Source organism: Aspergillus viridinutans, assembly GCF_018404265.1.
Source record: "Aspergillus viridinutans IFM 47045 DNA, scaffold_11, whole genome shotgun sequence".
NCBI classification, from domain to species: Eukaryota; Fungi; Ascomycota; class Eurotiomycetes; order Eurotiales; family Aspergillaceae; genus Aspergillus; species Aspergillus viridinutans.
In genome coordinates this window covers 25329-39648 of record NW_025091227.1, presented here as the reverse complement: position 1 = coordinate 39648, position 14320 = coordinate 25329, and the positions used below count along the sequence as shown (strand labels likewise).

General features: G+C 37.4%; 2 protein-coding genes across 2 annotated transcripts; both read right to left on the bottom strand.

The window, feature by feature from the left end:
* Window positions 1-2367: 2367 nt before the first annotated feature.
* Aspvir_002186 (uncharacterized protein) lies at window positions 2368-4539 on the bottom strand (the record flags this gene model as incomplete). Its single annotated transcript, XM_043273787.1, has 1 exon — window positions 2368-4539. One exon carries the CDS (start codon window positions 4537-4539, stop codon window positions 2368-2370), a length of 2172 nt encoding a protein of 723 aa, XP_043129722.1.
* Window positions 4540-4689: 150 nt separating this feature from the next.
* Aspvir_002185 (uncharacterized protein) lies at window positions 4690-5039 on the bottom strand (the record flags this gene model as incomplete). Its single annotated transcript, XM_043273786.1, has 2 exons — window positions 4690-4821; window positions 4884-5039. Coding segments are annotated over 2 exons (288 nt in total), but the record flags the coding sequence as incomplete, so codon positions are not given.
* Between the last annotated feature and the right edge of the window lie 9281 nt (window positions 5040-14320).

Genomic DNA, 14320 nt, shown 5'->3' with positions numbered 1-14320 from the left:
AACTCTCAGCTCATAAAGGCAAGCCTTTCGGCAGAAGTGCTAGTCTAACAACAAATTGCAACTACAAGCTAGATTCAAACTAATATACAAGTGCCACTTGGGTCATTCTTTGCGCTAAGGAAAAAGGGAACGACTCGGAGAAAATACTTTGTTTACTATCCGGGTTTTGAGACTAAGGGCCAGGGCGCCACCTAATCATCCGCATACTGGCAAGTTCATACTACTTTCCCCTGGTAATTCGGGTGTCTCTATCTCAGATTCCTTCATCCTTAACCCTCCACGAGAAAATCACTGGGAGTAATTTATCATGGCTTTGATTTGTTGGGCGCTTTATATAATTACCCAGTGTCACCGATCGGGAAGGGTCTATCAAATGTAGCCAGATCTAAGACGGTCATGATGAGAAGTAGACACATTAATTGCCGGCATACACCAGGCAATGGAGTCTAGAGGTTGCCGCACATTCCCCCTTTCGAAGATTGCATTATTTCACGGTGAGATTTGCCTGAATTACATTTGAAAAGTGTTTCATCCATTGTATAAAGCCCCGCACTTGAAACCTTATTTTCGACAGCCCGAACACGTGGAAAAGAGAAAAGGAGACAAGGCAGCGATCTTCCCCCGCATCGGAACAGTGGGGAAGGACAATCAGAAATGACTTGCACACTCACCGGAGCAAAATACCCTGCGGGATTTACCTGTTTTAGGTCTAACCACAGTATTACAGTACAGACCAATGACTAAGATGATGATTTCATGCAAACAGCTTGTACCTGCTTTACTTTGCTTACTAACTTCCTACCCTATGAACTCCTTGCTCTTCTTATGTTGTGCTTTAGTGCTCATCTGTGCTGGTAACCAAAGAGAATGTTTGACTACTCTAGTTGTTCTAAAGGAAGAATATTCACTTTCAATATTATAATAGAAAGACATTCTACTTGTTAAGTTCTAGTTTCCACTGCTCCCTAATTATTCTCTCTGGTCCTCTTAACCACTGGAGGCTGGTCATTTATTCCAGACTTCTCAATGAGCTTGCGAAATTGTTGGAGATGTCATCTTTGGTGACACTTTTGTCTCAGCAAGTCATCCTCATTCCTTCCTAAATGTTAATCAAAATGGCCCATGCTTCATTCGCAGCATTGCATATATGGATGATCGCAATATCCCCCAAAGAAACTTCTTATGCGCAAGAGAGCTGCTGAATACTGCTTGAATGGCTGCAGTTCGGAGAAGGCCAAAGGCGACTAATCTGCAATAACGAGTTTCTTGCATATAAAACCCAATATTAATACTAGATGATGATTTGATATCCCTAATAGATTGCCACTTAGTAACAGGCTACCAGCCTATAAAGTCTATAATCTACTAAGGCTATCGGCAGTGAAAGAGCAGAAGTAGTGCCTATTCATGCCTATTACCTTGATAATTATAAGGCACTTATTCTGTCCTGAGATGGTGTACACCTGTATAGCCATAAATAGGTTGTTATAGGAATTACTTAGGATGACCTTATACGTGCTGCTAAAGGATCCTGGGAAGTTACTAATGGGTATGCTAGCATGGTAGATCTTGCTATTGTTGCCTGCAAAGAAGAGGTACATATTCTTGATGAGGCATTGGAAGGCTAATAAGCTATTGCCCTCTTGTTCAACCGAAGTTGGAGACTATTGACAGTGTTTTGGCGGCAAAGTGGGGGTTGAACCCGAGGGGAATATAGGCGTTTTCGGGTGCGGCATCCATCTCGCCTGTGGATTATGTTGCGGACATGAAAGTGCAATTTAATCTCGCCGGTAGGAAAATGTTCGCCGGGATTTTTCATACAGGCTGCAAGCAAATATCTGAACGCGAGCAATCCAAGAAGCAAAAAATCAGTGATGAAACAATTGAGAGGCTTTCTAACAACTCTGCATCTAAGGTGCTAGATAAGCTTTGTTGCTTACAATGGAGCAGAATAACTCACATTTTGGTGGTGTTGATGTTTAAGCCTGGTGGCCAAAGGCGAAGGAGGCAGCGAGCCTACTCAAGAGAGAGGGAGGGCTCTTGGGTACAAAAGGACCGTAAGAATGAGAGGGGGAGTGTCCACACAGAGTGGAAAAGGAACATTCTCTCAAGCATAACACCCTAACCAGATTGTGCAGGGATGTATATACCCAAATTCTTTGGCGTCTGTTCCGGGAGGATGAAGAGAATGTGATAGTAAATGAGTGCACCATACATGTTTTGTTTTTTTGTTTTTTGTTTTGTTGTCCTTGCCATATAATTTTATTTATGGACTGAAATCCACCTTAATATATATACTTGAGTTTGGTGTGATAGTACTGGTTGCGTAGCTTGTCTTCTTGCCTTTGAAATAGATGTAAATATATTTTAGGCTGGTCCATCCTCAACGACAAAGGTATGTTCAACCATTATCTTAGGAGATCCAGTTATCTTTGGCTCATTATACTTCGCCGGCATATTTTCCGTGCGTGGAGGTTCCGCCCGAGGTCTCTTAACTACCTTCCGTACTGGCTCCCAAAATGTGTATAGAGGAAGAATAAGCGTTAGGCAAAAAAGGGCGGCGGGGACGCCAAGTGAATGTTGCACAGAAGTAATCTTCTCTACTCCGTACTGAACAGCAGGAAAGATAGCGCCACCGACCATGGATGAGATTTGGAAGGCAGAGCTTAATCGGATGCGGTGGCCCTGACCGCGCAGCGCCGTGACGAAGATGGTCGGGAAAATTGCGGACTGAAAGAAGTAGTTAAGGAAAACTGGTCCTAGAACCGACTTCTTGTTGAGAAAAGTGGAAATAAGGCAAGTAACAGATGCACCGACTGTCGTAACACAGAGAAGCTGTTCTGGCCTAACAGGGGTGATTAAGAAGATCACCCCTGCGATCACACGGCCTAGGATAACCAGGCCATCGAGTGCTGCAAGAAGTAAAAGCGCTTGATTGCTGCTAGCATGCTCTAGCCAATGGATCAGCACAGGATATGTAACTGTAGAGACGGTCTCCTGTGCTCCCAAGGAAACACACTGGGAAATGGCTGCAACAACCATAACAGAAGTAGTGACAGATATGGACCGGGCCGAGCGCCGTTGCCTAGGAAGAGGCTCCATTGGACCCCAGGACTTGTCGAGCTCATCCACGGTGACCTCGGGTAGCGGATAATAGTAAAAAAGGCAGGCCAGAGCGATGGAGAAGATTGAGATGGCTAGGTATGTCCACTGTGTGTCAACTAGGTTACTGATGCTTGTTTCCTGGAAGAGAGCAAGATTTGCAAGTAACAGAGCTGTCAGGCTGCCAACACCCCTGACCGCCTGTGCAAGGTTCACACGTCCTTCTGCACGCTGAGGTGGTCCACAGAGAGCTATGAACGGATTCGCCGAAATCTCTAGAGTGGATAGTCCCAGCGCAGCAATATAATTGGAGACGACAAACCCAGCGAACGAGCCCAATATGGCGGACGGCCAAAACACCAAAGCGCCGACAGCGAATATACATAATCCCGCGATGATTGTGATTTTGAACCCAAACCTTGTCAGGACATAATACGAGAAGGCGGGAGGGGCGGTAAAGTAAGCCGCAAAATAGACGCAATGAATTGCAACTGTTTGGCCTTTCGTGAAACCAACAAGGGCCTGGAATTTTGTGTTCAGTGCGCCAAGCAGTCCGTAAGCGAAGCCCCAGAGGAAAAATAGGACGGTAACTATCAGTAGCGGTGAGAGCGATTCACGATCGGTTAAGTCAACCAAGGATTTTTGATGTTTAGTAGGACCAATATGCGGCGTTGGCACTTGTTCTGGATTTCGACTGCGGACTCGAACTTCGGTTGTGGGCAAATAGAAGCCATGTGCTGGCTGAGAAGCTGGGCGTTTCATGAGCTGTAGCTCGATATTATGCTCCTCTCCTTGATATATGGACGAGTTTTGGGACGTGAGTGGTCGCAAGGAATTCGAAAGATGTCGTGAGGCAGGATTTGATTGCTGCGCCGTTGGATTACTTCCGCTGTATGCCATATGACCACCAGACGGCATCTTTCCTGCTGCCCTGGAGCCCGGAGAACCGAAGAGTTTAGGAGCGATACGAACAAATAGCGGTTTAAGGACGGGGATACAGGCGCAAATGATCCCAACATTCACCTCAACGCTTGACCACATGAATGTGAACGCTGTGTACCAAAATGTATTCGTTTGAGCAGAAGACTGCTCGCTGTTTTTCAAAGTCTCGAGGCGGGCGGTTGAGCTTTGCTGCAAATAAGCAATCCGCACCACATCAATAACAGTCACAAACCCGCCCAAAGCAAAAGTCGCTACCAGGATGATCTTCTGTTTGGACGGAAGAACAAGGCCAGTTAAAAGTGGCATAGGTAGGATTAAAATTACCAAATCCGTCAGAATATTCACAGGAGCCCCAACCAAGTATAGTGTGACGATATCAATGCACTTCTCACTGCCTGAAACCAAGTCGAAGGATTTGGTTATTGGTCGGCACCGGAAAATGGACAGAAGAGTGAATACAAGGCCACAAAGGTTAACAATCACCAAGCAGGCCATTGTTGCAATGCGGAAGAAGGCCAAAGTTCGAGATAGGCGTCGGTAAAGCATAAGAATAGAGGTTTTAGTTGCCATGAGGGCAGGGTTCTAGATTCAGAAAACTCGTTAGATCACCGACATAGGACTTTCTTTCACACTGGGTCAACTAACATAGAGCACAGTAAAGACGTATGTCCATTGCAGAAGCCGATACTCCCAGTCGCTGGGAATGTCGCTATCATACCTCCCCAGGCCATTAGTCGTCGCAAGGATGACAGAAGCCGAAAGACCGATGGCGATAAGCTGCGTCGAACAATTAGTCGCACGCCCTTTTTCCGATCGCAAAGGGACAGGGATCCGCTTACCCAGGCCAGAAGCAAGCAGTAATCTTCGCCACTAAGGTGTCGCACAATAAGACCACGAGAAATAAACCGCAAAAGTACAACCACAGTAGACAAAGTGATCACAACTGCAGTTACCACTCGGACGAGTGGTCCACGGTCTGGTATGTCAGCACTCATTTTTCACTCATCCTTTGTTTAATAGTGAGGTTGCAAGGGTATGCAGCATGAGCATCCATGATACAAAGAGGATAACAAGATGTACTTACTCTAAATACATCCCCTAGGTTAGTGTCGCAAAGGCCTAGCCTTTTCAGACCTCTAGGAATTGTACTACGCTGTTCAGATATCCGCTTATAATTCCCAATTCCACATAAAGGATTATTACATATGAAGGGAAGGTTTATGGTGAAACCCCAACCAGGGCACTGCTCCGAAGAGGGCTGGAGACTTACCTTTAGGCCAGGATTTGGATTCTCTTTGCTCTGTGGTCGAAGTTATGTTAGTAAACTCAGATCCGAGACAGCGCTGAGCTAGGGCGACGTTGGTCGCTTTAACATGCTTTCCTCAAGCCATTAAGGAAATCGCCTGTATATCAAACTTTCGCGCCATAAATCACATCACTGGCCACGATTAAGCGAGGCTTTGATGAGCGTGGCGCCCGCTTTAAGGGGGCTACTCTAGAATTCAGAAGCAAATTTAATAAGACTGAGAGAAGACGGGACAAGATTAGGTTTCGTGGGGTGGCCTACGGAGGAGGGCAATCTTTAGTAAATATCAGGCATCTAATCTAGTGGACCAGCGTGCTAATCTTACAAAAGGCAAAACTAGGCATTCCCCATGAATGGCTTAGCGCAAAACTTTAGCAACTACGCGTCCAATCTCGCGGACAGGCTTTGGGCCTCAGAAAGAAACCAGCTACAGCTTTTCCACTGATAAGCATATTAATTTGCTGGAAAAGATAATTTCTGTGAGGGGCTGTAGCAGAATTAATTCAATTATACCAGGCCAACATGCTGTTTACAATAAGCTTGAGGAGGGAGAGAGAATCTCTCCCATCCTGGGGAAACACATGGGAACCTTTCTACCAAAGGTGGTGTCCGTCTGAGACGGACGATAGTTTCTGCCGAAATTCAAGGGACAATCTATCAACACGCCCGCTCTGGATCTAACCAATCCCTAGAAATTGGTTAAATAAAGTATCTTTTCTCATACTCCTTTGCAAATTGTCTCTCTTCTGCCGCATCTTCTTTGGCCTTCCTAGTCGCAATTAATTGATTCGCATCGCGTATGGTTAATATACTAAGATGGCTAAGCCCTTTGACCTGCTGCTATGACTTAGATCACCGTATCAGTTCGTGTGCAGTCCTAAATCTCGTGTCTGTGTCAATGGCCATTGAAGGTATCAAGCGCCGTATAAGTATGGTGGAGATACGCTCGCTCTTTTGCTGAAGCTTTGGTGTAAGATGCTCTGTGTGCTTTACTAGCTTTGCCTAGTTATTTTGAAGGACTGTGGTTGATTTCGGTGGTGTATTTTCAAGGCTAAATGATGAGAAATTAGCCGGTGGCAGGGTTGGTGTACAGGAGCTGTAGGAGCGAATGTCAGGCGTAATTACAGTGGCATGTCAAATGTTTGAATCCAGCGTATTTACCGCTAGCCTGATTAGGAATCCTTATAGATTTTCTATGAATCCTCGAACAACTCCACCTAATATTATGGACCCCATGGATGTTCTGATTGCATCTGGGGTGATAATTCTTTGCAGGGCGCCATAAGGTTAATTAATTTAGTAAGGTTTTCAAAGATATAACTTAGTAGTAGAGTAGGGAATCCCTAATTAGGCTAGCGGTAAATACCACTGGATTCAAACATTTGACATGCCACTGTAGATTCGGTATCTTATCTCACCCATTAGATAGCTGCTTAGTACCTTGCTACTACTAACTGGCTAGGTACTGCGACCTTTAAAAGATTCATGAATGATTCACTAGTTAAAGGCCTTTAATGGTACAGGCCTGATCTCCTGTAGGAATTTAGCATCCCCATCGGCTCACCCGCCTAACAAGAAATCTTGTTATTCGGGCTTTGGAAATGCTTTTTGTAGCTCACAAATAGCTTGCTGTCAAGTGGCCAGTAAAAATAAGTTGAATGAAGTATAAAGCTGAAGGGTACAGTATTGTGATCCTCGCATTTCTACAAGAATTTGAGGGCGAGGTGGGCGCTGTGGCCATTGGAGATAAGGATATCCTTCTCGCCGCGCTTCGCGCAACTGTCATGATTTGTTGTCTCATCATTCTATAATCTAGCTATTGGTTGGCTAATTGATCAATTTAGCCATTTAGTGAGGTTCCAACTATTGTAACTGGTGGTAAATCTTTGCTGCCGTCGAACCATGCTTCCATAAAAACGCCGCCGCTTTTGAATATGAATAGCGGATCCATCTGCTAGCTATCAATAACAATACATTCAAGCACAGTAATATTTTCGCCTTGCTTAGTCTCAGCATGACAGGCCAGATCTCTTAGTGCCCTTCCTACCAACTACATGCTGGTTTTCGCCGTTGCCTGGTCGGAAGCCACACTGGAAGTTATACACTAGCTTGGTTTGGGTTTGGGGGGGGGAAGAACACCTTTAAGTAGGGTTTTAAGCAGATTGTACCAGCGGGCTAGCAGGCCTGCATCTTCTGTTAGATCTGCCTAGATTCTTTTGTACACTGCTTCACTGAGCCTAGCTGTAGGTTGGGTGGGAGACTAGAGTTGCATTTGGTGTGAGTTCAGGCAAGTTCAACCTTAGGTGGCACTGAACTGCTGTAGTTTCAGGTCAAAATTTTAGAACTCATAACTAAATTAAACCCAGTGTAATTTAGTTGCAGATTCACTGTAAAAACCTAGTAACAGTGTCGTGCGCAGAGTCCATAGTTCCTATACTAATTAGGGCTGACTATAAGGTCTCCAGAGTGTAGAGTCCACAGTCCACTCCTAGAGTCTATAGTCAGAGTCCATAGTCAGAGTCTATAGTTAGAGTCTATAGTTAGTCTATAATTAGAGTCTATAGTTAGAGTCTATAGTTCACTCCTAGAGTCTACTCCTAGAGTCCATGGTTAGAGTCCATGGTTAGAGTCTATAGTTAGAGTCTATAGTGTGATATCGAACAGCGGGCATATGGCTTCAGGGAAGCCATATTGGGTGTGCAATGATATCTAGTAACTAATATTACTATTTATATAGTTAGTTAGACCTTACATTCATTCTTAGCTTAGGTTAAAATATAAAAGATAGCTAGAATCCCTTAAAGTAAAGAAGATATATATAAGGTAGCTACTAGCCTACCCCCTACCCTTATACTCTTTAAAGACTCTACATCCTTAATAATAATAAATATCCTATCTAGTAGTATATCTAGATTAAGTAAATATATAATACTTAATTCTTAGGAAGATTTAAAACCTCTTATAAAGGATTAATCTAAACTATAGTAGCCTTAGTCTACTAACCCTTAGAAATATTATTAATAATTTAACTTTAATAAAATTACTTATATTAATTATCCCTAATTTAATAGAAAATACCTTAGATTAATAGTTTTAACCTTCTTAGACTAATTAAGATACCTAAGAGGGTAATAATTTACTATAGAGATATTCTTATTAACTCTTCCCTATAGTAATATTATAAGTTATAGACATTATAGGCTATTAGAGTCTTTTAAAATAGTAATAGATATAGGATTAATAATTTAACCTTAAAGAAAGATAAATTAGAGTTATTAAAGTTATTTTAATAAGTTTAAATTAATATTAATAATTATTAAATCTAACTTTTACTCTTAATTAGATATTATTCTTTACTTAATAAAATAGATAATATTAAATCTATATCTTCTAGTATAGAGACCCCTTAAATCTAGGCTACTAATTATAGTAATAGCTTTAAGATAGAATATCTTTAACTCTAATAGTAGTTTACTCTTACTATCTAGGGTATAAATAAAGATATCTAGGCTAAACTAATTTAGTTATATAAGTAGCTAGTTAAACTTCTCTAAGACTAGTATAACTATCTAGATTATATTAATATAGATAGGGCTATAAAAACTATAAATACTACTTCTAATTTTATAGTTCTTCTTACTATTACCCCTAAAATACTTAAGCTATATTAAAAGGTTTCTAACCTTAAACTAATCTTTATATATAATAGTAAGTATAGTAAGGATGCTATAATAAAATAGCTCTAGTAGATTAATAAATATTTTTATAATAAATAAACTCTTACTTAGAAAGAAGCTACTAAACTTAAAAAGGTTATAGTAGTTAAATATTATCTTATAGACTAGGCTAAAGAGTAATAGGATACTTATAAGTAAAAGATTAAATATAATTTAATAGCTATTATAACCACCTTAGATACTTTTAAATAGTAGATCTAAGACTATTTTAGAGAGATTAGAGAAGAGAATAAATATTAGGAAGAGTATAAAAGATATATCTAAGGAAACTAAACTATATAATCTTATATTACTTCCCTAATTAAAGCTACTAAATATATTAAATCTAGAATTCTAGATAATATATTAATCTAGAAGTTTATTACTAATTTAAAGCTAGTTCTATGTACTTACTAGGTAGAAGATTATAATAAATTAACTACTTTTAATAATATAGTTTATTATTTTATTAAGTATAAATAGGGAGTGGCTCTATATACTTAAGTATAGCTTTAATTCTTTAGTAAGATTAATAATTACTAAATAGATCTAATAGATATTAATTTAAATGCTATTACTGCATCTCCTAATTAACTAAAGAAGGGGATGCATGAATAGAAGGTATAGTATTAAACTAATTAAGCTTACTTTAATTATAGATAGAGAGGCTATAATATTTAAGCTTATACTATATTAAACTAGCTATAACTAAATTACAAGTTAGGAAAAGTAATAGACTACTAGATATAGAAGTATTAGTTAGTTAACTATTATAGGCTTCTAAAGTTAAGGAATATAAAGTATTTAATAATCTTAAACTACTAAAGGATTATAATGATTCTAATAAAGATAGTAATAAGGAAAATTAGCTACTATAAGAAGGACTATTTAATATAATAAAGGTAGATTTAGAATAAGAAGATTATAATAGTATTAATACTTATTTAAATACCCTTAAATCTAATATTCTCTATTTCCCTGCTATGCTTAAAGCTTCTTAGATAGTGGTCTATCTCTAAATATTATTAGACTATAGTTCTAGCTATATATTTATACAAGCTGGCGAACACTTGCTCTGCTTGCTGCCAGCCTGGCTGTGCTAATTTACACCTGCTTACTAAGGTTGGAATAACCATCAGCCTGAATTAATACTTTAGCCTATTAATGAAAATTTCTAAATAGCTTCGCAGGCCTGCCTGATGAACTATATAATAGTAATTAACAGCCTACTAAGCTAAAATAGGTATTTAAATAATAGATTAATATACCTGCAGGGCTGCACAAAGCACTATATAATAGTAAGCTAGACCTAGATGCTATTTATATTTAAATAGGGACACCTGCAGCACAAAGAACTATATAATAGTAAGTAAATTATAGATGCTATTTAGCTTCCTATTAAATAATATATTAAATAAGCTATAGACTAGTATAAAAGGAGCCCCCCCCCTAGTAATTTTAAATATCTAATTATAACTATCTTCCTTACACCCTCTATAAGTACTATATACTACTAATTTTACACTATAATAATACCTCCTCTACCTAAATTTAATAAATACCTATAGACTAGAAAGATATACTAGGATATTACTCTAACTACTGCTAGTACTATAAATCCATCTCCTAATACTACTACTAGTACTATAAATCCATCTCTAAATACTACTACTAGCTCTATAAATCTATCTCTAAATACTGCTGCTAGCAGTACTATAAATCCAACTCCTACTACTACTATAGCTACTATAAACCTGCCTACTATTACTACTACTAGCTTTATAGCTATTAATACTACTACTACTATAGCTCCTGCAGCTCCTACTCCTACTATAACTTATAGTTAGGCTATATATATTCTTAACATTACTAACTATAGACTAAAACTATCTAATACCTAGAAAGCTCTTATAGTAATGCTAGTAGCCTATAAGCCTGTCTTTTATAAAGCTATTATAAAGTTTAATATAAACTAAACTATTAACTAGGAGGTAATATAGATATAGTGTATTAGCTAGGTATAGAGTATCCCCTATATATACTATAGCTACTAGCAGGGGCCTTAGACACTATATATTACCCTTACTAGCTATAGCAAGGGAAGCTGTATAAACTATTACTATAATAATAGTAGTACCTACTATAGCTTCTAATAGGGTAAGCACCTAATAGTAATACCTAGTAATATATAGCTATATACTAACATAATATAGTTCCCTCTACTACTAACTAGATACCTATACTAGCTGCTACTACTACCCCTACTAGTACTATAACTACCCCTGCTAGTACTGTAACTACCTCTACTAGTACTATAACTACCCCTACTAGTGCTATAACTGCCCCTATACTATTAGTTATTATACTATCTATATAGACTACTATAGCTAGCCCTAGCAATATCTCTCCCTCCCCCTATCTTAGTTTTAGTCCTCCTAATAGCTCTATAGCTGCTAGCCCTATGCCCTATAACTAGAGGCCTTTTAGATATGACTATAGTACTTCCCTAACACCTATACCTAGCCTATACTGTTAGAGGGAGGTACCTATTATGCTAAGCTATGCAGTATATATGCAGTGACTATATAATATACTAGTAGTTATAGCTAATTTATTAATTATAACTATAGATATGCTAAGAGCATTCTAGGATAATTTTATTATAGAGTTAAGTAAGGATAATAATTAGTTAGCTTAGTTAGTTATTAAAGAGTCCCTACAGCTAGCTATAGGTTAATTCATTAATTAATAAATTAATATAACTTAGCAGTGTAAATAGAAACTATAGTATTATAGATACTAAACTAACTATATAGCTAGTCTTAAAATAACTATAACACCTTAGGATATACTATATTATAGGTATTATTCTGCCTAGGGAGTAGGTATACTATTAACTTATTTATATCTATATAGTGAGATAGTGCAATATAGAGCTAACTATATAAGAATACTAATAACTATAAATTAATACTAACAGTATACAATGACTGACCCTAGGACTTATTAATAGTTATAGTAAAACAGGGCTGTATTAGGAACTGCTAATAATAAAGTATAAAGGGATAATAACCTAGTGTAGTTATTAGGTTAATATATAGAATTAAATATATCTATAAATTAACTACTAAACTATTAATAGAGGCTTTATAGGCCTCTAGCAAGCATTAATAAATACTTATAATAATTATATAGGTACTATTACAGAGCCTACTATTAATATAGATATTATAAAGGAGCATAACTAGCATACTAATCTTTAACTATAAAATAGATAGAGGTAGACCTAGATTATTAATAGACTATAAGTATTCTAGTATATACTACTAGTCTGTAGTTATTATGCTAACATTACTAGTTTTAACCTAATTTATAGTATAGAAGATATAATAGTTATATAGAAGCTAGCTACTAATAATATTATTAATAGTAGTTATATTTATATTTTAGACTATAAGGATAGCCCTTGAGGCAAAGTACTTAGCAGATTAATACTACTATAGTTTAGTAAGTAGAAAAATAGCTATATAGACTGCCTTAATACTACTAATAGTTTAAATATACTGTAGCAGTGTAATATAGCTATTAAGAACTAGTTTATAGGAGAGCTATGCTAGGTAGTTTCTATACTTATAATTAATATTAGTAGGGGGTAGCCACATGTTATAATAGAGCTGTAATATATAAAGTTATAGCTATATATAGGAGTATTATAGATATATAGAAATAATAGCAGCCTAGCTACCCTATAGTATAACTAGTAGAGTCTGTGCCCAGTCACTACCTAGTAGTATAGTAACACTACTAAATAATAGATTATTCTAATATAGGTCCTATAAAGTCTAATTAATAGCCTTAAAAGTAAAATAATACTGTATAGTTATCTTATCCTAGATAATTATATCTACTATCTGCAGCAGATAGCCCAGGGCAGACTATAAAGTTATATTATAGCTGCTATATTTATCTAGATTAAGAGGGATCTTAAACTATGAATAGGCTGTATAGCTATAGGGAAGGAGCAGGGCTATAATACTAGATAAAGTAATATATAGAACTATCTTATCCTACTACTATAAATAGTAGTAGACTGCATAGTAGAGAAAGGTCTTGCTAGTACTACTAGGGCCCTGTAAAAAGAAGTAATAGTTAGGGGCTTATACTATAATAGCTACTATAATCTTATTAAAGTAGGACTACTAATCTTTATTTAACTATAATAATAAGTTATCCACCACAGCTGTAAGCTCATTAAGTAGAGTAGAATAGATAATATTATTAGCTATTAGACCTACCTAATTAGTTATAAAGCCTAGTAAATTAAAGTCTAATAGCTGCTAGTTATATAAATAGAGCTTCTAATTTAGTAGATATAGCCTAAAGTTAAATACTATACTATTATAGGAAGGTGCAGATAGCATCTAATTAAGCTAGTGCTATAGATTATTATAAAGACTAATATAAAACTGCTTCTAGAGGGCTGTAGGGTTAGTAACTATAGTAAAGAGTAATATAGTTATAAATAGGGTGCATAGGGCATAATTAGAGGTAAAAGTATAGGCTTTCTTAATAGCTATAGTCTACTTCTAGTTATCTTCTAGAAGATTTATTACTATATAGGCTACTTAATATATTAGATAAACCACCCCTTTAATTATATAGAGATCTACATAGCTTATAGGGCTAATATAGGTTATTAGAAGTAACTAAATAAAGTACCTCTTACCTATAAGAGGGCTATAATACTATATATAGCTAATTATATAACTATACTAGCATAGCCACTACTCCTGACTGTATCTATCCTATATATAGTTATTTAGTATATCACTATATAGACACCTTACAGCTACTATAACATATAAGTTATACTTAAAGTAGCCTATAAGAGTAGTATAGGCCTGTTATATACTCTTCTTAAGCTATATATAGTCTATATTCTCTAGAAAGTAGATAGCCTGCCTGCCCTCCTTATATATAGTAAGCTACTGCATAGATGGATACTCCTTATAGAACTAGAAGCTTAGTATATGCTAGATAGCCTCTGTTAGCCCTAGGTAATAGTTATTAAGATACTGCTTTACTTTATTTTTAATAGCTATAATCTATACTATTATAAGATTGCTGTGAGAAGCCGCGCCAGGCTACGAGCAATTCCGAACTGAGGCAAAAGACCTACTATGTTTGACCCCTATGGTCAAACATGCCTGGCTTCCATATATATATCTTTAAGGCTTACTGGATGCCCCTAACA